Source organism: Pipistrellus kuhlii, unplaced genomic scaffold (genome assembly GCF_014108245.1).
Source record: "Pipistrellus kuhlii isolate mPipKuh1 unplaced genomic scaffold, mPipKuh1.p scaffold_m20_p_2, whole genome shotgun sequence".
Classification (NCBI taxonomy): domain Eukaryota; kingdom Metazoa; phylum Chordata; class Mammalia; order Chiroptera; family Vespertilionidae; genus Pipistrellus; species Pipistrellus kuhlii.
In genome coordinates this window covers 175,342,140-175,367,307 of record NW_023425515.1, presented here as the reverse complement: position 1 = coordinate 175,367,307, position 25,168 = coordinate 175,342,140, and the positions used below count along the sequence as shown (strand labels likewise).

At 45.4% G+C, this 25,168-nt stretch overlaps 1 protein-coding gene across 3 annotated transcripts in view; it reads right to left on the bottom strand.

The window, feature by feature from the left end:
• The window catches only part of CSMD2 (CUB and Sushi multiple domains 2), a 540,305-nt gene that overhangs the window by 407,982 nt on the left and 107,155 nt on the right, over positions 1 to 25,168 (bottom strand). For all 3 annotated transcript variants that reach the window (XM_036446754.2, XM_045584884.1, XM_045584885.1), the window contains exon 3: positions 22,562 to 22,674. In XM_036446754.2, the coding sequence (XP_036302647.1) occupies positions 22,562 to 22,674 (113 nt within the window). The remainder of the gene's footprint in view (positions 1 to 22,561; positions 22,675 to 25,168) is intronic.

The window sequence follows — 25,168 nt, the reverse complement described above, 5'->3', positions numbered from 1 at the left end:
GCCTCCCAGGAGGGGAACCTTGCACAGTGAACCTGCACATTTCTGTGGCCTCTAGACCCTACTCACACCTGCTCTTATTGTTCGAGGACCTCCAACCAAGGCTTGTTGACAGGTCAAGTCTCTATATTCCACCCATCTCACGCTGTTCTCACGACCTGACTCCAGCTCACCATCCCACACTGCTTCTGCAGGATTTTTTTTTTTTTTTCTAAAGGGCAAATAGCATATGAAGATAGTGAGCAGCTTGGGCATCCAGAGTCTCAGGAAGCAATTGTTCTGGGCCTTATCCCTCATCCCCCCCCACCCCCCCAGCGTGTGATTACTGCTTTATGGGCTTGTCTGTTTTATTTGGTTGTGAGCTCCTGAAGGCACCAAAGGACCTGGTTTTGTTTAGTTTCATTTTTCTCCTAATAGTACGATATAAGATGAATAAATGAATGAGCCACCAATCATTCTTGGGTACCCATTCAGGAAGTTCATGCTCTCTACTTCTCCCATGGGCCTCCAGCCATGTCCAGGGTACAGACATGACCATTCCTAGGTGGAGCAGGACACTGCTCCAGGCTTAGAGAATGGAAGCTCCACGGAATAAGAAAGCACTGATGAGGAGGTGAGTGAGCATCCTCCAGGAAGCCAGAGGGCCAGATTGGCTCAAGTATGGACACTGTGAACCCTCTGCTAGCTCACTGCCTCCAGAGTGTCTGCATCTAGTCTGAAAAGAGGAAGGCTCCAAGGACAACAGAGCATTCTGGTGAATAAGTGGTACCCAAAAGAGGGCCCTAGCATCTGAGCCCAGAAGAACAGCCAAGATGGGATGCAGGAGACAGGTCTGCCCCTACCTGAAATGCTTTCTCCTGACATCAGCCTCCTGGGAGTGGCCACTCGGAGACAAGAGCAAAGAGGCACTCTTGACTCAGTCCTTATTGAGGGGTGGGTGGGGGGCACATGGCAATGGCCATGGAACAGCTTCTGAGAAACAAGTTAGGCTATGGTTCCTACAGTTGCTGGGATACCAGTGACCCGCCTACGACTGGCCTCCTCTAACCCCTGTTGGTGAACCATCTTTATCTGTCCAATTGGTGAAGCATTATTTAAAAATGTTAATATTCAGTGTTGGGAGGGTGTGAGGAGATGGGTATGCAACACTGGCAAGAATATAAATCTTCCTGGAAAGCAATTTGAAACCACCCACCAAAAGTCTCAGAAATGGCCATGCCCTTATAGATTTATTCTGAAGAAATAATCGGATGCACCCAGTGATTTATGTACCGGAATTTTTCATTGCAGTATTATCTATCATAGGGGGAAAGTGGAAACAAAACACAAGGGGTTGGTTAAATAATTATAGCAATATAAATACTACTATATATCATTCCAAGTCTGTGCACCCATATACACACAACATCTGGAAGGATAAATAGCAAGATATTAACTGTAGCCGTATCTAGAGGGTGGGATCGGAGTAGCTTGTAATTTTCTTTGTGCCTTCATGCATTTCTCCCATTTTCTCCCATGAACATGTACTACTTTTATAATCTGTAAAAGCAAGGCATGTGGTCTTGAAAAAAATCCAACAAAAACGGCTGTCAGTTTGAGTATAAATTGGTTGAGTCTTTGAAAAAACCTAGAGATCTCACTTAAACCAACAAACAATTATGCTTTGTAAAGCACGCAAACCAAAATCAGAATTCCGACCCATGCTTCAGTCCTCTGCACTTGTCAGCCAGCGGCTCCTACTCCAAGAGGGCACAGGAGACCTGGAAACCGCAGCTGTGTGCATCTTCCTTCAGCCACCATCTTTCCGCACCTCCCCAACCACAGTCTGTGTGCAGACGTGCAGCTATTGGCATTAACCGCATTCTTATAGAGAAGGAAAGGCAGGTCCTGAAAGGTTAAGTGTCAAATCAAACTTGTCCCCCCAGGGAGGAGTGAGGATGAGAGGCCCCAGAACCTTCACTCCAGGTTTCCTGTCTCCAGCTCCCTAGTCACCAGCCTTGCTGTGCCGCCTCCTATCGTCTGGAGCGTGCAGATTGACAGAAGGGCCTGTCAGTCAAAATGGAGCAGCAATGCCAGGCCTCGGTGCTAGGAACAGGACCTCAGTTGAGTAGGTGGGCTTTGTCCATCTGCAGGCAGTCTTTAGTGGTCTGCCACAGGGCTCTACCATTGGCTTGTTCTGCTCAACAGAGTTTAGCAGAACAACAGGTACAGGTACAAAAAATATTCCTCAATTAGTCACAAAGGACTTTGCCACCCCTTTCTCTCCTTTGCAGCAAATTCCTTCTCAGTTTTTAAGCCCACCCTCATCTCTCCTATGGTAAAAACAAAGCCAAACAAACCCAGCACCTCCCTTGGACCCACATCTGCCCTTATCATTCAAGGTCTCTAAAGAGTTGTCCAGATACTACTCATCTCTGTTTCCTCACCTCCCATCCATGCCTTGGCTGGGAGGAGGGGGGTGAGGGAAGCCCTCTGTGTTAGCCTCTTCCTCTTTCTGCCATGAGGGTCTCCCAGGGCTGCAGGCTCTGCTCATTGCACATCCTACTAGGACTGCCTCTCCCTGGTGACTCAGGCCCTTTCATGGTGCTAACTACCACTCTGTGATGGTTAATGTTACATGTCCACTTGACTGGCTCTGGGTACCCAGCTTAAACACCATTGCTGGGTGTGTCTGTGAGGGCCTTTCTGGATGAGGTCACCATTGGGCTCAGTGGACTCAGTAAAGGAGGTGGCCCTCCCAGTGTGGGAGGCATGACCCAATCCCCTGGGACCCTGAATAGAACAAAGGTGGAGGAAGATGGAGTTTGCCTTTCTCCTGCCTCAATGACACGCTGAGACATCTCCTCTCACCTGCTGCATTTGGACTGGGATTTATACCATTGGCTCCCCTGCTTTTCAGGCCTTTGGACTTGTTCTAAATCATCTGACCAGCTTTCCTGGGTCTCCAGTCTGCATACTATGGGACTTCTCAGTCTCCATAACCGTGTGAGCCAATTCCTCCTTTTAAATTTATATATGTAAATATGCACACAGACACCAACAGTTGACTTTGAACAACACAGGCGTTAGAGATGCTGAAAATCTGTGCATAACTTAAATTGTCTCTCTGCATATGTGGATTCCCAACCACAGATAGAAAATACAGTGGACTTTGAAAAATGCAGGCACACTTAATATGTGGACTTCTGCATGTAAGTAGACTCATGCAATTCAAACCTGCATAGTTTAAGGGTCACCTATATGCACACACAGACACACACACACACACACACAGGCTGTTGTTTTTGTTTCTCTAGAGCAGCGTTTTTCAACCGCTGTTCCGCGGCACACTAGTGTGCCACGAGATGTTGCCTGGTGTGCCGTAGGTGCAGACAAGACAAGAATTTTATAATTTTTCACTATTTTGTTTACTTAATATTTCATAATAAAGTAATTATAAAATACTTTCTTTGTGTTTATTTGATTCCTATTCAAGAGAATTACTTTATATATAGTCAATATAGGCACAGAGTTAAATTTTTTAACATTTTCTAATGGTGGTGTGCCTCGTGATTTTTTTCATGAAACAAGTGTGCCTTTGCCCAAAAAAGGTTGAAAAACACTGCTCTAGAGAACCCTGACTAATGCTCAAAGATAAGCCATTAACTCCCAAATCTATTATGAGTATCTTTGCTAAAACGGCTTGAGCTCCTGCGACATTCTAGATCTTCGTTTTCTTTCACTGAAAATAAACTATGAAGTCCTGCTGATTTCACTCCTGAATGACAGCCCCAGCCTTGCCTCTCCCTCCCTATTGTCACTGCCATTATCCAGCTCAGGCCTCATCAGCTGGCACCTGGACTGCACCTGGACCCAGGCATTGTTTTCCTAAGAGGCCCCCACCTCCCATTTTGAACTCTCCAATTCACCCTCTCCTCAGCAGCACAGTAATTTTCCAAAATATCTAACCATGCCACAGCCTACTTCTAAGAGCCCATCAATGGCTCCCCATCGCCTACAATGTCCAAATGCTTAACATCTACGCAGGCCTCTGTGCTCCAGATCCTGCCTGTTTTTATAGTGTCATCTTATGCCTTCCTTACCTTCTAATTATTATTAATTAACTAGAGGCCCACTGCACGAAATCTGTGCACTTGCAGGGGTGGGGGTTGGTGCAGCAGGGTCCCTCAGCCTGGCCTGCACCCTCTTACAGTCCAGGAGCCCCTCAGGGGATGTCTGAGTGCTACAGAGACAGGAGAGACTCCTGCCACCACAGCTAAGCTCAGGAGCCATAAGCCTGACTCAGGGCTCCTGCTTTGAATGTCTGCCCGCCCCCTGGTAGTCAGTGTGCATCACAGCGACTAGTCATTCAGCTGTTTGGTCGATTTGCATATTAGCCTTATATTATACAAGATTATTAATACTCTTCACACTCCCCATCTCGCCTCAGGCCCCCAGACTTGGCTCAGACTGCCCTTTCTGCCTGGCGGGCCTCCCCTCCTTCACAGTTCCCTAGCTCACTGGCCCTCTTCCTTTAAGACTCAGCTATGGTGGCCCAGCCCCCAGGAAGAGCCCAGGCAGAGTTGTGGTCCACAACACCTTACCGTTGGATTCTAATGATAATGCCCACCACCTCTTGAGCATTTACAATGGGCTAAACAGTTTTTCTGCATTCTCCTATTTTATCTTCATTATAACTCTGTAAGGTTAGTTCCACTGTGATCAACAGTCTATAGATGAGGACAGTGAGGCTTAGAGAGGTTCACTGACTTCCCCAAGGTCACACAGGTCATAACCAAAGGAGCTGGATCTGAATCCAAGCAGATAGATGCCTGCCACACCCACTCAATGATTCCTTTCTGTGTCTCCCTCAGCCTCGGGAAGGCCTGGAATTTCCTCTCATTCTTTAGGTCTCTGCTTCCTCTATGAGGCCTTCCCTGCCAGCCACCTTAAATGTTGGTTTGGACACCCATCCTCTGCGCTCCCACAGCCCCCATAAACTCCAGCACAGCCCTGTTCACTGTGCCGTGACTGCTGGCCTGTCCCCCGGCTGGACTGGGAGCTCCGTGTGGGCTCAGGCAAAGACTACTTTTAATCACCGTGAATCCCCACCGCCTTGCACTATTGCCTGTAATTCCTGGTCAAATTACTGCACGCTTCGCTTCCTTCCCCAGCAGAGGCTGAGCGCTGGTCTAATAACCTGTCTAATAACTTCCAGATGTAAAGGCGGGTGGAAGTGGACTGGTGTTGAAACTGTCCAAAGTCCGGAAATAAGTAAACGGGGCATTGGAAGTCCTAATGTCCGCTTGTTTTGGGGTGAAGTTTTTAAGGGCTTTCATCAAAATAAAAAATTAAAATGCTGTCCATGGGCACCTTCTTATGAGTCCACCCTTTCTCCACCCAAGATCTCTGGGCCTTTACACCAGTTTTCTTTACTTTTTATTTCCATTAGTGAATGAAATGTCGATAAATATTTTCTGAACGACTAAATGAGTTGAATGAAAAAGAAATAATCTAGATGCCAGGAATCTGTTAGGACCAGTTCCGCTACTAACAGTGAGACTATGGACAAACCACTTTGCTTGGCTGGGGTCAGTTTCTTCATCTGAAAATTTGGGAATATAGGCTGAATGATTCCGTTTTCTTCCAGTTGTAAAATGGTCTATCAGGGTCAATGTCATCTGGCCCTGTGGCCTCTGTGATTCTGTCTCCTATTCACGTCCCCCACTCATCCCCTCACTCCCTACTGCTCCCTGAGCATGTCAAGGCCACTTCGGGGCCTTTGTACACGCTATTTATTATTCCTGCTGCCTGCAACAGTCTTTCCCTAGACACCTTCTTGGCTCACTCCTTCACCTCCTTCAGGTTTTCACACAAATAACACTTTCTCAAAGAGGCTTCGCTGGCTACCCAATCTAAAATTCTCGCCTGTTTCTCTGCTTTGTAGTGTACTTTGCACTTATTAACATCGATATACTCACATTTTACTCTTCTGTCTGTCATCTGCTCCATATACCAGAATATAAGCTCCTATAAGGGCATTTATTTTGTTCACTGCTATAAGCCTAGAATTTCAAATTGTGTCTGGCACGTAGTAGTTGCTCAGTAAATACTGATTAAATAAATTAACGTTTCTCCAACAAGAACACACAATCCCATACATGAAGCCAGTGAAATATTGTAAAATTTCAGGCAGCTCTTTCATCTTAGCTGTCAGGGCTTGGGAACAGATCTGCTTCTCCCCTGGCCTGTCTGATTGCACTGTAACCAGGACCAGCCCTGGCTTTTCTGTAGCTCCCACACTCTGTATGTCTGTTCCTAAGGCCTAGCTTGACAGGAGACTCCTCTTAAATGTCTTTTTTTATATATAAGGAAAATCTAATGATTAGCCTTTAGAAAGAAGCCCCATGCCAAGACCATGCCACAGGCTCACTATTGTTCTCCATGTGCTAACAGGGACATTTCCAAAGGCACAGCCATGGGAACCGTGCCTCAGATCTGCATTCTGGGGACCGCTGCTTTGAAAGCACACATCGCGGGTTTCCTTTCATGTATTATCACTCACTGTAATGCCCGCTATGGATTTTTCAATCCATAGTCCTGGGCAGTAGGTGCCTGCCAGGCAGAGATGAGCTTCTGCCCCCGGTGCTGTGGACGATCTTTTGTCTTTGCTGCCAACAGCCTCCCAGCACCCACACACACCACGGGCCTCAGAGGGGTGTCTTCTCAGAAACACGGGCCTTCTCTTATTTCTCTTAGGACCTCGAGGTAGGACAGACCAGCTCTCCCCTGTCCTGAAACCTTGCATTTCTCAGCTTAGTCAGCACATCCTGAGTGCCTACTGGGCACCTGCTCTAGGAAGACAGGAAGGGAGGAAGAGCTAGGAAAAAAAAAAAAAAAAAAAAAAGGGTGCAAAAGGGTGAAGAGCCTTCTCTGAAAGCCTCAGGCAAATGCAGCTTCGGGGAGAAGAATCTCTCTTTCCTATCTCTCCTCTTGTTCGAAGTCATCTCACCTAAACTGGCGGCTTTAAATACTGTCTGCACTGGAAAAAGACTCCTCAGGCAGGCTCCCCCTATGCACTGTCTCACACCTAACAGTCCCCACTGAGCTCCTGATCTCTGCACTCCCAAGCCTGCCCACCCAGAGGCTTCCCTGTCTCAGTTCATGGCAGCTCCACGTTGCTAGTGTTCCACCCTTGGAGCTACCCTGAACTTCTCTGTAACACCGCACATCCAGTCTGTCAGCCGATTCTGTTGGCTCCACTTTCAAAATCTACCTGGAATAGAACAGCTTCTTAACCTCTCCACTGCTACTCCTGGGCCTGTCCCTCCTGGTCTCTCACTTGCTTCACTGCAGTCTCTCTGCCCCCACCTGGCCCTCCTTCAGTATCAGCGCAGAGGCAGCAGCTGTTTCAAGGAAGGTCAGATCAGGCCTCCCTCTGCTCAGAACCCACCAATGGGCCCCACTGCACTCAAACAAAAGCCAAGCCCTTCCATAATGTAAAGGCTCTGTCTGACTGGTCCCTTCTTCCCTCTCAGAGTGTATCACCTCCTACCACCCTCCCATCACTCTCTACTCCAGCCACACTGGCTCATCTCTGCTCTTCAAATGTGCCAGGCCAACTGTCACCTTAGGGAGTCAGGGGGTGCTGCTGACTCACCCGGAAATCCCCTAGTACATGGTGGTGTGAACCCTGAAATCCATCTAGGGATCTCTTTCCCTTGGGCCTATGCGAGCGACCACCATGCCCCATGCCCTCATCTCTCAAGCAGGTTCACGTGCATCAGTTATTAGCTTTATCTGTCTTCCCAAGTAGACCATGGTTGTCCAAGGTCAAGGACTATATCATACTCATTGTGTTTCCCCAGGCCCCGTTCAGAGTAGGTATTCAACGCGAGTTTATGAATGGATGGATGGATCAACAGATGGCTGAACAACAACAACAACAAAAACAGCAGCAGGTTTTCATAACCTTTAAAGTGTTTGGGACATTTCCTCCCATTTGTACTTGACTAGACAGCGAGGAACCAAGGAATATACACTGTGTCTCAGGAGGCCTCAGGAAGCCAGCCAGTCCAGGTGCTGCCTGTAAGCGGGGTCCCAGCTGGTCACCTCAACAGCTGGGTGTGCAGCTCAGGAGAGAGAACTCTCTTTCTTCCTGCCTGTGAACGGTGGAGCTGCCAAAAGCACAGCCTTCCAGACACTGTTTCCCCAAAAAGCGAAAGCTTCTTCTCACCTGTCACCCTGCATTTGAGACAGACATGGACACTTAAGAAGAGTCTCCTGTCATCCCAGAACAAGAAGGGATCTTGGAAGAGGAAGCAAATGAAATCCCATTGGGCGTGGCTATACATGAGCATCGCTGTTAGCTCACTGTGTGCAGGCATCAGCTCCATTTCAGTTGAGAAAACTGAGGCACAGAAATAATACAGTGTATTCTCCAGATAACTATAGTAAATTGGCAGATTAAACTAAGGACTATTTGGTTCCATACTACAAACTCATTCTACTACCCTGGCTGTTTCCTGCTTCTCCCCCACCCACCACCCACCCCAGCCTTCAGAAAGGGGTGAGAGACTACCTAGGTGAGATGCATGAGCGGGGCACTGTGGGCACTAGGGACTAGGCTAATGTCCCACGTGAGGCTGCCCTACCTTCTCAGACTGTGTGTCAGAAAGTGAGTTGTGGAGTGGGGGGAAGGGACATGGCCATGTGCCAGTCTTAGTGTTAATAAGGTTTGACAGGCAGGGCCTAGGCCAATACTGGAGATTAGAAAAGCACTTTAGAATCAAAGTCAATCAAGTTAATGAATGGGGAGTTACTGATTTAAAGTCGTGAGTTACAGAATCACAGAGTCATTGAATTAGCAACTGAGATTTGCCATGAATTTTAGAAGGCACCTAGGGAGCTCCTCCTGCATCCAGTCCAGCCCAGCTTCTCACACCAAAGAAATCCTCAGCAGAAAAAGTGTGTGTGTGTGTGTGTGTGTGTGTGTGTGTGTATGTGTGTGTGTGTTTTCTTGTGGCCTCGAATCTAGGTTCAAACCAGGTTGGCTGGCGACTAGCAGGACCTATCTCTGATGTTTCCTGCTCTGTCTTTTAAAAAGCACCCATTTGCATTCTTCCCCCCCTCTCTCTCTCCCTCCCTCCCCCCACCCCCGTGTGTATCTGCTTTCATACTGTACCCGTGGTAAGACTGGAAAATGCACCATGTTTAGCCTATAGATCTGTACACTCAAAATACACCATGTATCCCCCACCCCAGGCTATGTAGCATCCCACTAACTCCCCCCCCCCCCCACACACACACATTTAACATTTAAATAGCTCAGAAATTGAGATGAGTCCCACAATCAAGAATGTGTCCTAGTTTAGCAGGCAGTGTTCTTTCTTTCTTTCTTTCTGGTACATAAACTAATGGTGCATCCTATAGTCGATGGACATCAACTGATGAAATCCAGCACAAGCACACTTTGAGAAGTACGCTAATGGCATCTATGCCTGAGTTTGCATTCAGACCCTAGCCTGAGCCCCTCCAGAGATGGGAAGTGCATTACCTCCTGAGGCAGCCTGCTTCATGACAAGTAAAGCTAAGTAAAGTTTCTTCTTGATTCTTGGTTGAAATTCACATATATCCAACATCTATGCATTGGGCATTGTTCTGCTCTGGAGCAATCCAGAATAAACAGTTATTTGTCTTATCTGTGACAAATCCTCAAGTCTCTTCCAGGCCCTCTCTTTAACCGTTCTTTGTGCGATCATTACTTCTCTTAGTCATTACCCCAAACACCTGCTCTTGTGCTAGGATCTTCAAAAGCACCTTACTGCTGATTATTGCTTTATTATGTGGGTCCACCGACCTCTGGAGATCTGGGGATCTATACTTCTATTAAAAGCCACGTGACCTTCGGCTCACAGTGAAGTGAAACCTCTATGTAGCTTTCACATAAGCCGAGACTTCAATGTTGTTTATCTTAGTTTGCTCTTTGATTTTGGATTTTATCCTATTTGCTCTATCAAACAATCAAATAAGCAGCCATACAGAAACACTTAAAAAAATTACCCACAATCTCACTGCTCTCTCATATCAATTGTTACCTTTTTTATTCCTATGCAGTCCTTGTCCCTATAAGACCTATTTTACAGGGTTGTCATAAAAATGGGGTCATAATATTTCATTCTGCTTTTTTTCGGTGAAAATATCATAAACATCTTCCTGTAGTACTAAATAATGCCTTTATAATTTTAAATGGCTGCATAAATTCACAAGGTACATACACCATAATTTCCCTGGTAATCCCCCTATTGTTGGACATTTTTACAGTGTCCCATTTTTCATCATTATAAATAATGCTGAAATCAACACTTTCGTGCTATATCTTTCTCCTTCTGTTGACTTGTATTCCCAGGAGGGGAATTACTGGGTCAAATGACATGAGCATTTTATGACTCGATACATGTGATCCAGCTCGATTCTCGAAGGACCGCTTTACATCGCCACCAGAAAGTGTGGCAGCCTATTTCTCTGCAACAGCTCCAGCATTTGATCAGGGCTTCCCTAGGGCCTTCCAGCTAATTGACCAGGAATGAAATGTCCTTTTGCTGTTTTAATTGTCATTACATTGATTATTAGCAAGGCCGAATAGCTTTCCTGCATATTTACTCGCTGACTCTATTTCCTCTGGTGTGAACTCCAGGTTCCTTCCTTACTTGGGTGCCTGTGGGCTGTGTGTGTAATATGGAGAGTAACCCTTCCCTGCCATATCTGGCACAACAGCATTCAAGTCAGTTTTTATTTCCCTTCTAGATGGTTTTTATTGTACAGAACTTTTGCATTTGAATATAGTCGGATTCGTGCATCTTTTCTTTTTGTTAGATTCTTTAAAGTATAATGTTAAGCACTGCTCTCTGTTATGGTGGAATGTTTAATTTGGATTCAAGAGTCCCAGCTGTGTGAAATTATTTTATTCTGTTTTGCAGACTCAAGTCAAAGCGCCTGGGTTTAAACCCACATTCTACCTCTTAGTAGCTGTGTGACTTCAAATAAGTTACTTAACCTCTCTGTGCCTCATCAGTAACACGGGGATTATAACAGTGCCTACCTCACAGGAATGTTGTGAAGATTACATGTTAAAACGTAAGGCACTATGAAGAGCACCTGGCGCCTGTAAGGTCATCTTTCTTTATAATTCTTACAATCACTGTTCAGTGTGCTGGGATCAAGGATGGTGGGAGGAGTGAGCTTAGAGAATTGTGTGGGACTTATTTTGAGAGGCAGCACAGAGTGGAGAAAGATGCACTTTGGAACCAAACAGACTTTCCCTCTGTGCATGACCCTAAGGTGCAGTATAACCTCAAACAGATTATCTCTCTGAGCCTCAACTTTCTTCTCTGTGAAATGGGGTCCTAAGCTTGCTCAGGAGGCAGTGATGTGCCGGTGTCTGTGAGGCTCTCGGTCCCTGCCAGGCATGCCCAAGGTGCTCAATCTTTGCTTTCCTCATCCCAGGGGCTCCGGGCTTATGATCCCATTGTTTGCATGAGGACACGGGAATGTGGACAACTCGTGTCTTCTAATGCGATCATTTCCAGGGGAAGGAGAGAGATGTAACCTGTCCACTACCCAATCTCCAAATTAGAATCTCCCACTAAGGCGAGAAGTACTCTTCTCTCTTCCTGTCCCAATGAATGTCAATGGCTTCAACCCTCAGTCACCCACACTGATGAAGGGCTGGAAAGAATAATTCAAAACAGTGGCTAATCACCCCCAAATGATCAATTAAAGGGAAGAGGAACATTCAATCTGATATTTCTGTTTGTTCTCCCCACTGATGCTCAGCTCCTGGAATGGGAATTAAGTCACCCCAGGGAAGAATAGCATGTGTACCCTGGATTTCGGGGGGTTGGAGTCAGTGGAAGCGTCTCTGACAGGGTTACCAGGTCATGAGGAGGGAGACAGCTGTGTGTCCAGCTGTAGCCACTGCCAGAGCAGGACTTAAAAGCTAATCCTCCGACACCCACACCCCTACCCGGGGTCAAGACTGGGGCATCCTGCAGCCTCCTCAGAAAGGGCATTTATCAGATGAAGACCTGCGCTAATAGGTGTTAAATAGAGTTCAATGCAGGAAATTGAGAAGTAATGAGACTTAGAGCTGAAAGAATAAATTAAGAGGTGATCACATGGTCAGCGTGAGCCACCACATGAATGCTGAAAAGGAGGAGCCTGCCAGTCGGAGAGCCCCGGTTCTGAGGAGAGGTCAGACTGATGGACCCATCCCAAATGAGGCTGAGTGGCGGGCAAAAGCAATTAAGCAGTGACCATATTTCATCAGCTCTAGGGTGCACATTTTCTCATAATTTAATACCTTTGAAGTGAGGTTGCATCTTACAATCAATGGCATGTCATACTTTAATTGGCAGCATTTTTTCTCTCTTAGCCGTACATCAAATAAAGTGGTGCATCTTGTATAACTGAGGGCATCTCTGAGTCAATGAGAATATGGTCCCAGGTACCTTGAGCCAATCTCTTTCCTTGTCTGGGTCTTTTACATTGGGTGAGATGATCACCTATCCACTTACTTATTGAATCATTGTTTATTGAGCATCTATCATGTGTCAGATCCTGGACTCATGCCCACGTGGTTGCTTTTTGAGTGTTTCTTCCACACCAGGCACTCTTCACACTTGTTGCCTTATTTGTTCCCATCGATGATCCCACAGAGCAGAGATTATTGTTCCCATTGTTCTTCTCTGACAGGGGAGGTCACAGGAGGTTAAGTGACCTGCTCTAAATCCCACATGGGCTACTAACAGGCTGACTTGGGAGTTGATTCTCCCTTAGGGCCCTTAGCTCGTAATCAGTGCTGCTGTGGGTTCCAGCCAGTCCAAAAACATGCACAGGAGTAGAGAAGGCAAATGAGGAACAGGAGATACCTAGGTGACCCATGAGAAGGAAGGAGACATCAGGGAGCTAAGCGAGATGTAAAGGAGTGCATACACGGGGCAGATGCCTTGATTTGGTTAAGCAGACGCTGGAAGGAATAAAAGGAATAGCGGCAGAGTGGAGTGGGGAAGCTTCAGAAGAGGGGGCTCCATGCATCTCATGAGTGAGCAAGGAGATAGTGGGGTCTAAAGACTGAATAAAGTCCAGGGTGGCTGGAGAAGGGAGCGGGGAAGGGAAAGATGATGCCCAGGGCTTCATGGCCAGGTAAGGAGTTCATACTCCATCCTGGAAGCAAACAGAGGGTTGAAGTGAAAGTTCTCCAAGATCCTTGTACCCAGCATCTAATGATCTGCTGAATCCTGAGAGGAAGGCTCTGGAGCGAAGCCACCATATACAGTTGTTCGGGTTGAATACTGCAAAGGGAAGCCTATGCAGAGTGATGATGAGAGCAAAAGTCCAGCCTATACTCCAACCCCTAAGCCACGTGCTCACAGGGCTGTGTCCCCTCAGAGTGGCCACTTGTGCTAATTTGCACAAAAGCCCAATAGAAACTAGCAAGGCTCCAGGTTAGAAGAGGCAAGCACTAGCTACCGTGTTTCCCCGAAAATAAGACATCCTCCGAAAATAAGACCTAGCACATGAAAAAGTAAGACATCCCCTGAAAATAAGACCTAGCGCATCTTTGGGAGCAAAAATTAATATAAGACACTGTCTTATTTTAGGGGAAACAGGGTACTATTGTGGTGCCCTATGTGTGTCAAGGCCTGGACTACGGTAGCCTGGTGAAGGAAAACAAAATGGATGACACTCTTCGTTCTTGGAGGGCCACAGGGCTCAAGTAAAGGTTTTGTCATGGAAAGAATTTTTTTTCACTCCCACAAACACACCTGGCCTTATTATAATAGCTTCCTTTTACTGAAAGCCTACTATGTGCCAGCGGCTAGGTGCTTCCCATACCTTACCACTAATGCTCACATACCCCTGGAAACCAGGAGAGGGCTAGCCCACTTTCCATAGGAGGAAGCCCGAAGGTTCAGTGTCTTGCCCAAGCTCACACAGCAGGAACATGGAAGAACTCACACCTAATCCGCACAGACCCAACTAGGATTTCTCCTCAAGGTGGGGGAATGGTATTTATTGAATACAGATGCTGTTCCGGCACCTCCCATGCATTAACCCTTTCAGTCCTCATTACAGCCCACTGAGGTGGGACTTAAACTTTCTCTTCTGGAAAAAACAACAACAAAGCAGCTCAGGGAGACTGGGAGACTTGTCCAATGCTCTTAGCTAGCCCAGGCTTGAACCCACCTTTTTCCAATCCCTGCTCCTCTATTCTTACTCCTCTCCAACTATTTTAGGTCTCAGAGCTCCTGGTAAGTAGGTGCCACTTCTCCATTCCTATTCCTCAAATTATTTATATATATATATATATATATATATATATATATATATATATATATATATATAATTGATTTTTTTACAGAGAGGAAGAGAGAGGGATAGAGTGTTAGAAACATCGATCAGCTGCCTCCTGCACACCCCCTACTAGGGTTGTGCCCGAAACCAAGGTACATGACCTTAACCGGAATTGAGCCCGGGACCTTTCAGTCAGCAGGCCGACGCTCTATCCATTGAGCCAAACCGGTTTCGGCCTATTCCTCAAATTCTGCTTTGAGACCTGACATAGAGCAGATGTGCAGCATATATTTGTTGAATGAATGAGTGAGCGAATGAACAAACAGGGACAGAAGTAAATTAGATGTATACCTTAACTGCAGGTAATCTAGCAACCTGAAAATGCCCCTTCCCCTTCATCGCTATATCTTTGGACACCCCAATGTGAGGAAGTTCAGGACACTAGAGTTTGTATGATATCATATACAAGGTACGCTAATACCCTTCCCCAAAGGGGGAAATATCACTATGCATGATGAACTGTTTGTGGGATTAGTGAAGACGTGATATGAAATTCATCCTGATTCCCCATTTATTGAGAAGTGCTGCCCAATTTGTCTCAAATGTCACATCTCTATGTATTAATCTGCTACTCCGCAGCACTGATTAAGAGGAATATTCTGCAACTCCCAAGGCAAAGCCACGGAAATGGAGCCAAGTTCACTCAGGAAGTGCACACCATCCCTCCTGGGCAGAGGAAATGGACATTCATCACCTCCCGCCCTCGAGGAGGTCTTGCCAGGCCTGCTGTTCTGGCCCACAGTGGTCTGAATGGTGCAAATTGCATATTCAGTATATATATATAGTAGAATAGCTTCCATTAGCCCAGTTTTGAGATGTCTGCATAATGTCCCAGAATTGGGGAACTCTTTCAGAATGAGGAAATTATCTGAGGCTGAGACCAGGAAAAAGGAATCAGCAGGTCTAATTCCAGGAAGGAATGAGTCAGAAGGGATCCATTTCTGGGCCCTGATTTCCCTGTTTGCTTCCACCTGCAGAAGCCAGGAAATGACTTGTCCTCCAAGCCTGCCTCTTCTGGTAGAGCAACAACGGGGTGCTCCATTTTGTCTGTCTGTCCCTCACACGTATGTCTGTCTGATCCTGTTGCACCATGCTGTGGTTCTTGCACACAGGTGACATCACTGACCTTCCACAGGTGGCGAAAGCACTCCACGGTGTTCTTTCAGAAGTGACACTGTATTGGGCTCTTATTCCTTCCTTCCTCTTTGGAAATGTGGGGAAATAGGAAGAGAGGAGACAAATGGTGACTTAAAATAAGGCTTGGATGAAAAATCAGGGAATGCATACTTCGGTGCTCAGCAAACATTAGCTTAATTAATGAAAGAACCTCTACCAAGAAGTATATGTGTGATGTCTGGGCTGTTTTTCAGGTGATGAGGGGATCAAGGGTGGGCTTCAGGGTATCTGAATTATATGAAAAATATGGAAAAGTGTCATGTTCATTTGTATGTGCATGCATGTGTATGTGTGTAGGCGTCTGTTTGGAAAGACAAATTCTACGGCCTACTGAATGTGTTACTGTAATCTTTAGCTCTAACACCATCATCTCTGTTAATACAGAGAAAAGAGGCCATGAAAAGCCTGTGTCCGGCCTTGACCTCATCAGTTCCCATCCACCAGGTGACAGAGCCGGAGACCTCATCCATCAGACAGGTACTCTCTCTGGCAGTGCTGGGCTCCTGGATATGGAGAATCCTCCGGTCCTTCCTTGAAAAAGCCACAACCTGTTTGTAAGACTAGACATACCATGAACAACTGGTGTGCAGATCTGATGCAAACTCAGGAGCTGGGGGGCTGGCAGTGGGTTGGGACTGGGACCTCTGGACTTGATGTATCTTTCCTTCCATCTCCTAAAGAATCTCAGTTAAGTAAGGTCAGGATGAAGGTGACTTCATTAACTGGCTGACATTTATAGAGCCTGACAGTTCACCAGGTCCTGTCACCGAGCACGTTATGTGAGCCCATGCATTCTCTCCTTTGATTGTCACAACTCCTCTGTGGGGTACTACCTGTGTTTCCCCGAAAATAAGACATCCTCTGAAAATAAGACCTAGCGCATGGAAAAATAAGACATCCCTTGAAAATAAGACCTAGAGCAACTTTGGGAGAAAAAATTAATATAAGACACCGTCTTATTTTCGAGGAAACAGGGTATTATTATCCTGGTTTTGCAAAGTGAAGGCCAGAGCTCAGGGAAATAAAATAACCTGCCTAAAATCCCAAAACAAGTGAGTGACAAAGATGGGGCTGGATGCCAGATTGGTTTGAACTCAGAACATGAGGTCTTCATCATTGCATTCTGCCATCTCTCCCCTGATGGTGACCAGGGAGTTTGCAAAAATAAGATTCTTCATCCTCCTGGATTCTATGAGGATAGAGTAAGTGAACTAGAACAGGTTTGATGTTTAAGGAAGCCCTCTGTATTCTAGGAGTAAGATGACAAGATGAGAGATTTAGCTAAACAAAAATACCTGTTTTTAGATGTGGATGATTCAATAGATCTAACTGGCCAAGACCAGCACTCAGAGATAGGTTCTCCTTCACAAACATGTCAGAGCATTGGCTCAAGGGTAATAAATATATGCTGATAAAATGCAAAGGTGCATCCAGGATCAAGGATGAAAATCCTGCTGGGACTCTTAATCTAATTGAGATTTTTCTGATCTGCTTTTAATTCTTGCTTACCTGCTGATCAGTATGGAATAGACAGAAACAATCCTATACAACCTTTGAGAGCTGTGTGTGGAGAAGGGGAAGCCTAGGGATAGGGTGGGAAAATCATCTCCAAACAGCAGCAAGAAACCTCAGGAGAGACACAAGGAGGACAAATTGGGGAGTAATAGGTTTCCACACACTCAAAAAGAGACACAGAAGGACACACAGTGAGCATTAGCAGGTCAGAGACAGAAGGACACTCATGGAAACCAAGACCAATACTAGTGAATTCCAAAGGAATTTAAAAGTGAAATGGAACAACAATAAAAAATAAAAACCCTCTGAAATAATAAGATGACCATTTGGATGACTATTTATCTGATCTCGGCAGAGAAAAGACCTTTCCAAAGGTAAAATAAAAATTAAAAAGTTTTAAATTACTGGCATAAAAATTAAAGCCGCTGCACATCAAAAGGAAACTCATAACATTAATATCCTTAATATGCAAAACCACTTACAAAAAAGATAAGAAAAAAAATCCAACACCTGAAAAGAAAAGTAGGCAGAGGTAGGGACAATTTACAAAATGATATACAAATGACCAGTAAGTGCTGACAGGTGCTCAACCTTCTCTATCATCAAAGAGATGCAAATTATAATCACAAATGAGGCTGCAGTTTTCACCCACTTTAATCAATGAAACTGATTTGAAGCTCACCAACACACAATGTAGGTCAAGTGCGGGAAATGGGCCCTCTTGTGCGCTGCTGGTGGACGTGTGCATCAGCGTAACTGTTCGAAAGGCGCTGTGCAATTATGTATTAAAACATAAAAATCTACCCCATCTTTGACCCAGCAACTGCACTTCCAAGAATTTATTCTAAGAAGATAATTAGATGAGGGTTTAAGTTGTATGTACAAGGATATTCTTCACCTAAATGTCCACAGAAGATGACTGGTAAAATAATTATGGTATATGCAAACCACAGCGGCTATCTCCCTGAGAGTCATTAGGAAGGACAAATCAGGACTACTTTTATTAACACAGAAGAATGTCGCCCTCATTAATCAGATTATAGAACTGCACATGTAGCATAACCCCAAGTGCACATAGATGTGTCTGTGCAAGTGTATGTGTGTGTGTACAGAGAGCTGTCTAGCTGTGCACTCCCTGGAAGGGCACAGGTGTGGCCAGACCCTCAATAATAGATGGGCAGCCCCAGCTGGGTAAGTGGGAAGGGGCAGATCTGGGAATCAGGAGGAGGGATGAGTGGGGTGAGGGCTCCTGGGAAATTAATGCTAAGAAAGTGATTGCCAAATCTAGCAAATAAAAATATAGGATATTCAGTTAAGTTTAAATTTCAAATGAACAACAGATAACTTTTTTTAGTATAAGTATGTCCCAGGTGATATTTGGAATATATTTATATTAAAAAATATCAAATTTAAAAAAGCTGAATAATTAAAAATTCAAATGATCTGGGCATCCTGTACTCTATCCAGCAACCTGAACTGAGCAGCTCTGGAATACATCTCTTGCTGCCAGCCTGTGTCATTCCCTGCTGCTGACTTAGCTGCGGTTTACCGGCCTATGAAATGGAGTCACCGATCTCTGCCTTCCTCCAGCAGTTTTGCAAGGAGCACAGAGTAAGAGAACAATGTAGTCTTTAGCACCAGAAAAGCCATTTCTGACCATTAAATAGCCTTAAGCTGAACACAAAACTCCTCAAGTCCCAGCTCGTACACCTGTAAGATGTAGATAGCGATTTCTGTCCACTAGGCTGTCATGGGGATTAAATGAGATAATGTATGATCAGTGCCTGGCATACAGTCAGCGCTTAATACAACTTTCCCCCAGTCCTTGGCTGCAGCCCATGCTCTTGCTCCCTGAGATTGCAAATCAAGCATCTTCTATCATCTCAGGATCTGACAACTGGCCTTTTTGATCTTCCCCTTGAAGCAGCAGCAGCTATGACTTCACCTTTCTCCAAAATCCCAGTAGCAGTCGGTTCCTTATCTGCACTTTTCACTCTCCAGAACAGGGTGAAGGAGGAACAAACTGGCTTTGATAGCAGACTATCAGGGATGTCAGCCAATAGGGGTCATCGAGTGCAGGGCCTGGTGTCATTTTGAAATGGGTGTGGTGACTTCCTGAATACAGACTCTAAGGAAGCTGTCCTGATTGGGGCAGCACAGGTCAGTAGGGGGCCCCTTCTATGCAGCCTGTCTGCCTGCCTGCCTGTATGTTTGCTGCTGAGCAGCACAAATGATGAAGGCGAACTCTGCAATGGAAGACAGGGCTGACTTCCTTCCTGGAGAACCACATCTTCGTAGTCCTTTTGACTACTGACTTGCTGTGCCCCCACAATAGGGCCCAGAGAGCTTTTAAAAATCTTCCCAAGGTCAGTTATTAAGCAGCTAGTGTTTATCAGCCAATTCCCAAGTATGGCATTGTCTGGTAAGTCCAGTAACAGCAAGAGCCCAAACCACCGCTCTGGGTGCATGTACCTTAAGCAATATACCCAGCATTGGCTGCCCCTCCTGCTCCCTCCCACCTTCCCTCCTTGCCCCTCTACTTCGGCTGTTCCAAAAGTCAGTGCAACTTCCACTTTTCCAAATGCACACACTACCCCGTGGTCCAGTCCTAAGGCAGATCCATGTGGCTTGGTGATAACCCCAGCCTTGGCTTCTCTGTGCCTGACCCCGCTGTCAGCACAGACGTCTGCTGGTCAGCACACAGACAGCAGCCAAGCAGACTGCAGAGTAGGCAGAAACCAGGGACTCCCTCGGCTATAGCAACCTGTTTGCACCAGTCCAGGGCTTGAAGGGGCCTTGCCTGCAAGGCTTTGTCAGCTTAGTGCCAATGACTTAGAGAGCTGACACCATCATGTGGCTGATGTAAGACAGGCCCTTGCTTCTGCCCTGCGTCCTCCTGTGGAATGCATTCTCCCAACTGGGCTGCCTCTGAGGTTGCTGGGCAGGTGGGAGGAAGGACCCAGGGGCTTCTATTTTATCCAAATGGCTTGCTGCCTTGTTTGAAACTCGGGCCCTTTGTGACTCTAATGGAAGCTCTGGCTCAGCTCGGTGCAGCAGAACTTTCTGTAATGATAGGAATGCTCTCTGTCTGTCTACGAGGGCAGCCACAAGCCACATGTGGCTACTGAGCACTTGGTATGAGGCGAGTGTGACTGAGAAACTGAACTTTAAATTGTAATTAATTTTGATTAGTTTAAATGTAAATAGCCTTGTGTGGCTAATGGCTACTATGTTTCATAGCACAGCTCTCATAAAGGGCCAGAGCAAATATTTTAGATTTTGCAGGCCATATGGTCTCTGTGGCAATAACTCAACTCTGAAGTTGTAATCCATGCAAACAGTCACAGACAATATGTCAACAAATGGGCTAGTCTGGGTTCTAATAAAAGTTTATTTACAAAAAGGAGCCAGCGGCTGGATGAAGCCCTTAGGGAGGGAGGAGGCCTAGTTTGTTGATCCCTCTTCTAGACCCTTCCTAGGAAAAAATACATACATCCTTATACCTTCAGAATTTTGCCTCTAGTTACAAGGGGTCTGCAAACCTGTGATGCCAACTACAGACCCTGCCCAGGAAGTCCAGGCTGGAGCCTCTGGCTGCACAAGGCCCTGTGAATGTAACCTCAGAACTGCTCTGCCCAATGACAAGTGTTTGCACTGATCCTGGGTGGGGCCAGTGAGGTCAGCATGTAAATAGGACTCTTTTTTCTTAAAGCCTCATGAGAGCCCAGATCTCAGACAAATATCTCCAAGGAATGTTGAAGAGGCCACCGTGAGGGCCCAGCAGGTGGCACACAGGATTGCTGCAGGTACCAACCATGGTGTCATTGCCTCATTTCCCCAGCCTTCCCCAAACACAGCCATCTCCCTAAGGCCAACATACTGTGGATGAGCTCAGGGTCAGAGAGCTCGCAGGAAGCTCCTGAAGAGATCTCCCTTGGGAAGGAAGTTGCAGGCTCAAACTTCGGAGAGAACTGGTTTGGGTTCAGGGCCAGAGTTTCATGGTAAAGATGTAACCAGGATGACCAAGATCATGGGCTTGATACTGGGAGAAACTGGTTGTTTTTGAAAGGAAATTGGGCTATCTCAGGAGACCACCCTTTAAAGACACGTAGGTTTTTTTCAGGAGCCCTCAGTTAAAGGCATGTGGGACTTTCTCTGGAGCCTCCTCAGAAGCTTTAGTGAAAAAACAACAGACCTTCCCAGGAGCCTTTAATTGCTCAGGTTAAAGTATTAAACTGTGTTCCCCACAGCATCAGGGGCGGATTGAGCCAAGAAGGTAAGATATGCCACCTCTCAGTGGCATATTTCTGCCAAGACAAAGGTGGAATCTATTTATGTTTTGCTATAGAATATAGATGCTATTCAAGAAGGCATCACTACTTTTTTCAAATGAAGAAAATTTATTTAGACAGTTACAGAGGTAGCACAAGTGAGCCAATTGGGCTGCATAGGTGCAGGACACAAGCTACAGAGGCAGAAGAAGGGCTCTTGGAGCTCAGGAGAGAGAAAGGCAAAGGTAAGGGGCCTGGGAGAAGAAGACAGGGGCGGGGGGTAGGCGGGGGGAGGGGGGGCCGGAGGAGGGAAAGGCAAGGGCGAGGGCATGCTCAGAGAGGTAGAGTGAGCCAGCGTCACTTATTTTTCAAGTTCTTGGAGGCAAGAGAAAGCAAGCTTTAGAATATCTGGCATGCTTTACTGGGGTATTATGTCATTACTGTTATTAATTATCATTAACAGTCTTAAAATAAGCCCATTAATGATCTCAACACGAAATAGCAGTGTGGGTCTTAGCCAAGAGCAGCATAATTACCTATTAATGAGATGTAAATTTCCCAGGGAAATGACAGAGATCCAGAAGTACCACCTTCTGAACTAACGCAATAAAGTTAATAATAATAATAGTGTATAATCTGAAGATATTAGTGTTAATTTGAATGCTAACACCATATTTAAACAGGCTGAGAGAAGTGGAAGTTATTTGCATAACTCAAACCAAGAAACCCTAATCCATGCTATTAAGGAAAAAGTAGCAATTGTTCTTCTCTGAATGATATAAAACTGACTCTTGGCTGTCACTATATTGAGCAGAAATTTTTTCCCCATGACTTATTTTATTGCTTTTACTTAGGGTTTATATCGCTCGTATTTCCAAAACCAAGCTGATGTACCTTATACAATTAAGCCCAGTAGAAAACAGAATTTAAAAAAATAAAAACACAACAAAACCCAGTTAAGGGGACAGAGAAGTAGACATTACCAGGCCCTCGGGACAAACCACTGCCATTGAGCTGCGATTTCAATTCTCAGCTTCCTAGAAACAGGGCCTGGGCAATTGAAGTAACTGAGTTACCAGTCAGTACCAGCCTTGTCAGGAGAGGCACAAGTCTGGAATGGAAGCAGCCCTCCCGGCAGCCAGGAGCACCACAGCTCTGCCCGAGGCTATTTCACGTGAAGCCCGTGTATCCAGGGCTGAGGGGCCTACCTTCGTAGCTGGCGCGGAAGCCCTGCGCACTGACTGCGTAGTCACTGATGAGATGCAGAGAGAGGGTGGTGGCCGTGCTGACGATGGTGGCTGGCAGCTGAAAGCCTGTGAGCCTGAAAGACAAAGAGGTGCAAGTTAGGGAGGATGATCCCCTGGGGATCTGTGTATCTAGGAAGCACTTATTGAGCACCTGTTGGATGCGCAATGCTGACGTGGGCACAGGGAAGAATACAGAAGAAGCCAAACACCAGTCATATCCAAGGTGTTCAAAGAGAAAGTGTTGGAAACCAGGGGTCTTCTGCCACAGAAACATTGGGGGCTACTCCCCTGAACTATGGGCTATTCCTGACGTGGAGGCCTCCCTTGCGTGTGTCTCTTCTCTTTTCTCACCCTTCTCTTTTTTCACCCTTTCTGGCTGAGGTCTTTTTAGGCTCTGGGCAGATTTCACCACAAAATGCACAACTAATAATTGCCAATAGACTATATTTTTTCACAAATTGAGAAAGATACATCCAACTCTAATAGAATGCTAATGCTTCTTTTCATACACCTTATTCTTTAAGAGGAATAAGGCTACTGCTTTTATAGAAATGATAAGTGCTGATTATTTTTAAAAGATGAAAGCAGAATAGAAAAAAGAAAAGAAAAAAAAAAGCCCAGTGCAATCTAGAAATGATCATCCTTGACAGCTGGCACAGAAAGAAATGGAAGGATCAATAGATAGGATCAGAGTCAATGCAATAATTTCATACAAATGGGATCATACTGTACTAGCTTTTAAAATTAAAATGCTTAATTTTTTTCCCTTCAAGTTAAGTGAAGGAAAAAAAATGGTGAAGTGGACGGAATTATTGAACCTGAGGTAATGTGTTTAGCACAGAGAATCATTTTTAAAGATTCTCCTAATGTTAAAGAGATACAACATTGAAGCTTTCAATGAATGCGTGGGGACATATTTGAGGAAAGCTGTCCACTGCTGGGTGTCCACACATGTTGACCCCACAGGTGGCCTGATTGTGAATACAAGTGGTAAGAGATGGCAGTCTTCTGTCCGTCTGTGTCCTTTGTTCCCTATCTTAGGCTTGCCCTGCCTCCCCTGATCCCCATCAGGGCTCTGGGAAGGAATTCAACGTTTACTCTTACCCCCATTCTTAAGTAGTTTAGGGTATTTGTGGTGTTCCTGGTGCCCTCTCTATACCTCCATTGCTGTATAATATCTGGATGCCCAGATGTCTCCTGGAGAGTATGAGTACTGGGTTCAACAACTCAAATCAGACATTTATTAATGCCCACTGTGCTAGATGAAGCCCTTGCCCTTCCCACCATCCTAATCTTATAAGACTTGTATTAATCCAGAATGGATTTGAGGGAAACTGAAGAAAAAGTGATCAAACTGTGAAATGGGTGACCCAATAAGTCTCTTCAGGTATAACATCCAGCAAAGGATCCCTACCTCACACCATGTTCTCTCCCCTTCCCTGGCTCTGTCTCCCTCACTTTCTCACATGGGTCAAAACTTATATTTAAAACAATGAAACCATACATATTATAAGGAACTACACAATGTTTTAAATCATATTACACTAGAGAAGGTCTTCCTAGGGGTGACATATTTAAATGGCTGCTCTGGTTGCTACCTGCTCATCGTTCTTCTGGAGAGCTGCTGTTTCATGGGGTCCTGACATGTATCTTCCTGCTCATGAGCCACAAAATTGGGCAAACAGCCAATTGTGGCATATCGCTCATCTTTATGGACTGGCTTAAGGCAAGAAGAAGAGGGAAGAGGGCACATCATCCAGATAGGGTCATTCTGAGTCTTTCCATGGGATGTGACATACATACTCGGGAAGTCTTATTTTTGGATTCTAAATCATTAGAGTGAAAGGATGGGGTGCCAACAGCCTTTTATCATTACACAGAACCTATCTGCTTTAGAAAAAATGATATCTCACATAGATATAGACAAAGCTGGACAGTGAGATGAGGTGAGACACAGAGACCTGATGACACACCGTTTAGATGCCTGACCCAGCCATGCAGAGATCTATATCTAGTGCCCAGTTACATAAGCCAACATCTTTCCTCCCTCCCTCCCTCCTTCCCTCCCTCCTCCCTTTCCTCCCTCCCTTCCTTCTGTCCTTTCCTTCCTGCCTTGCCTTCCTTCCTTCCTTCTTTCCTTTTTTTTTTTTTTTTTTTTTTTGTTCAAGCTAGTTTGATTTGAGTTCTATCTGTTGAAACTGACTGAGTTCTATTAATAAAGCATGAAACCCCAGAGGCTTTAAAGCAAAATACTGATTTCATTATGTGAAAATTAAAAGCATGTATGGTGAGCAAAAGAAACTGTAAAAGAACATAATAAAGAGAAAGGGCAAATTGGGAAGATTATATATTATACATGATAGGAAGAGGGTTAGTATTCATAATCTATAAAGAACACGTATAAATCAATATGAAAAAGATACACAGGCAAGAGAAAAAAGGGCAAAGGTACAAATAGAAACAGAAAGCTATCCAGCTTGTTAATATAAAAATATGAAAACTGAATTAACAAGATTCATTTTTCATCTACTAGACTAGCAAATTTCCAGAGCTAAGGACAACAGAGTC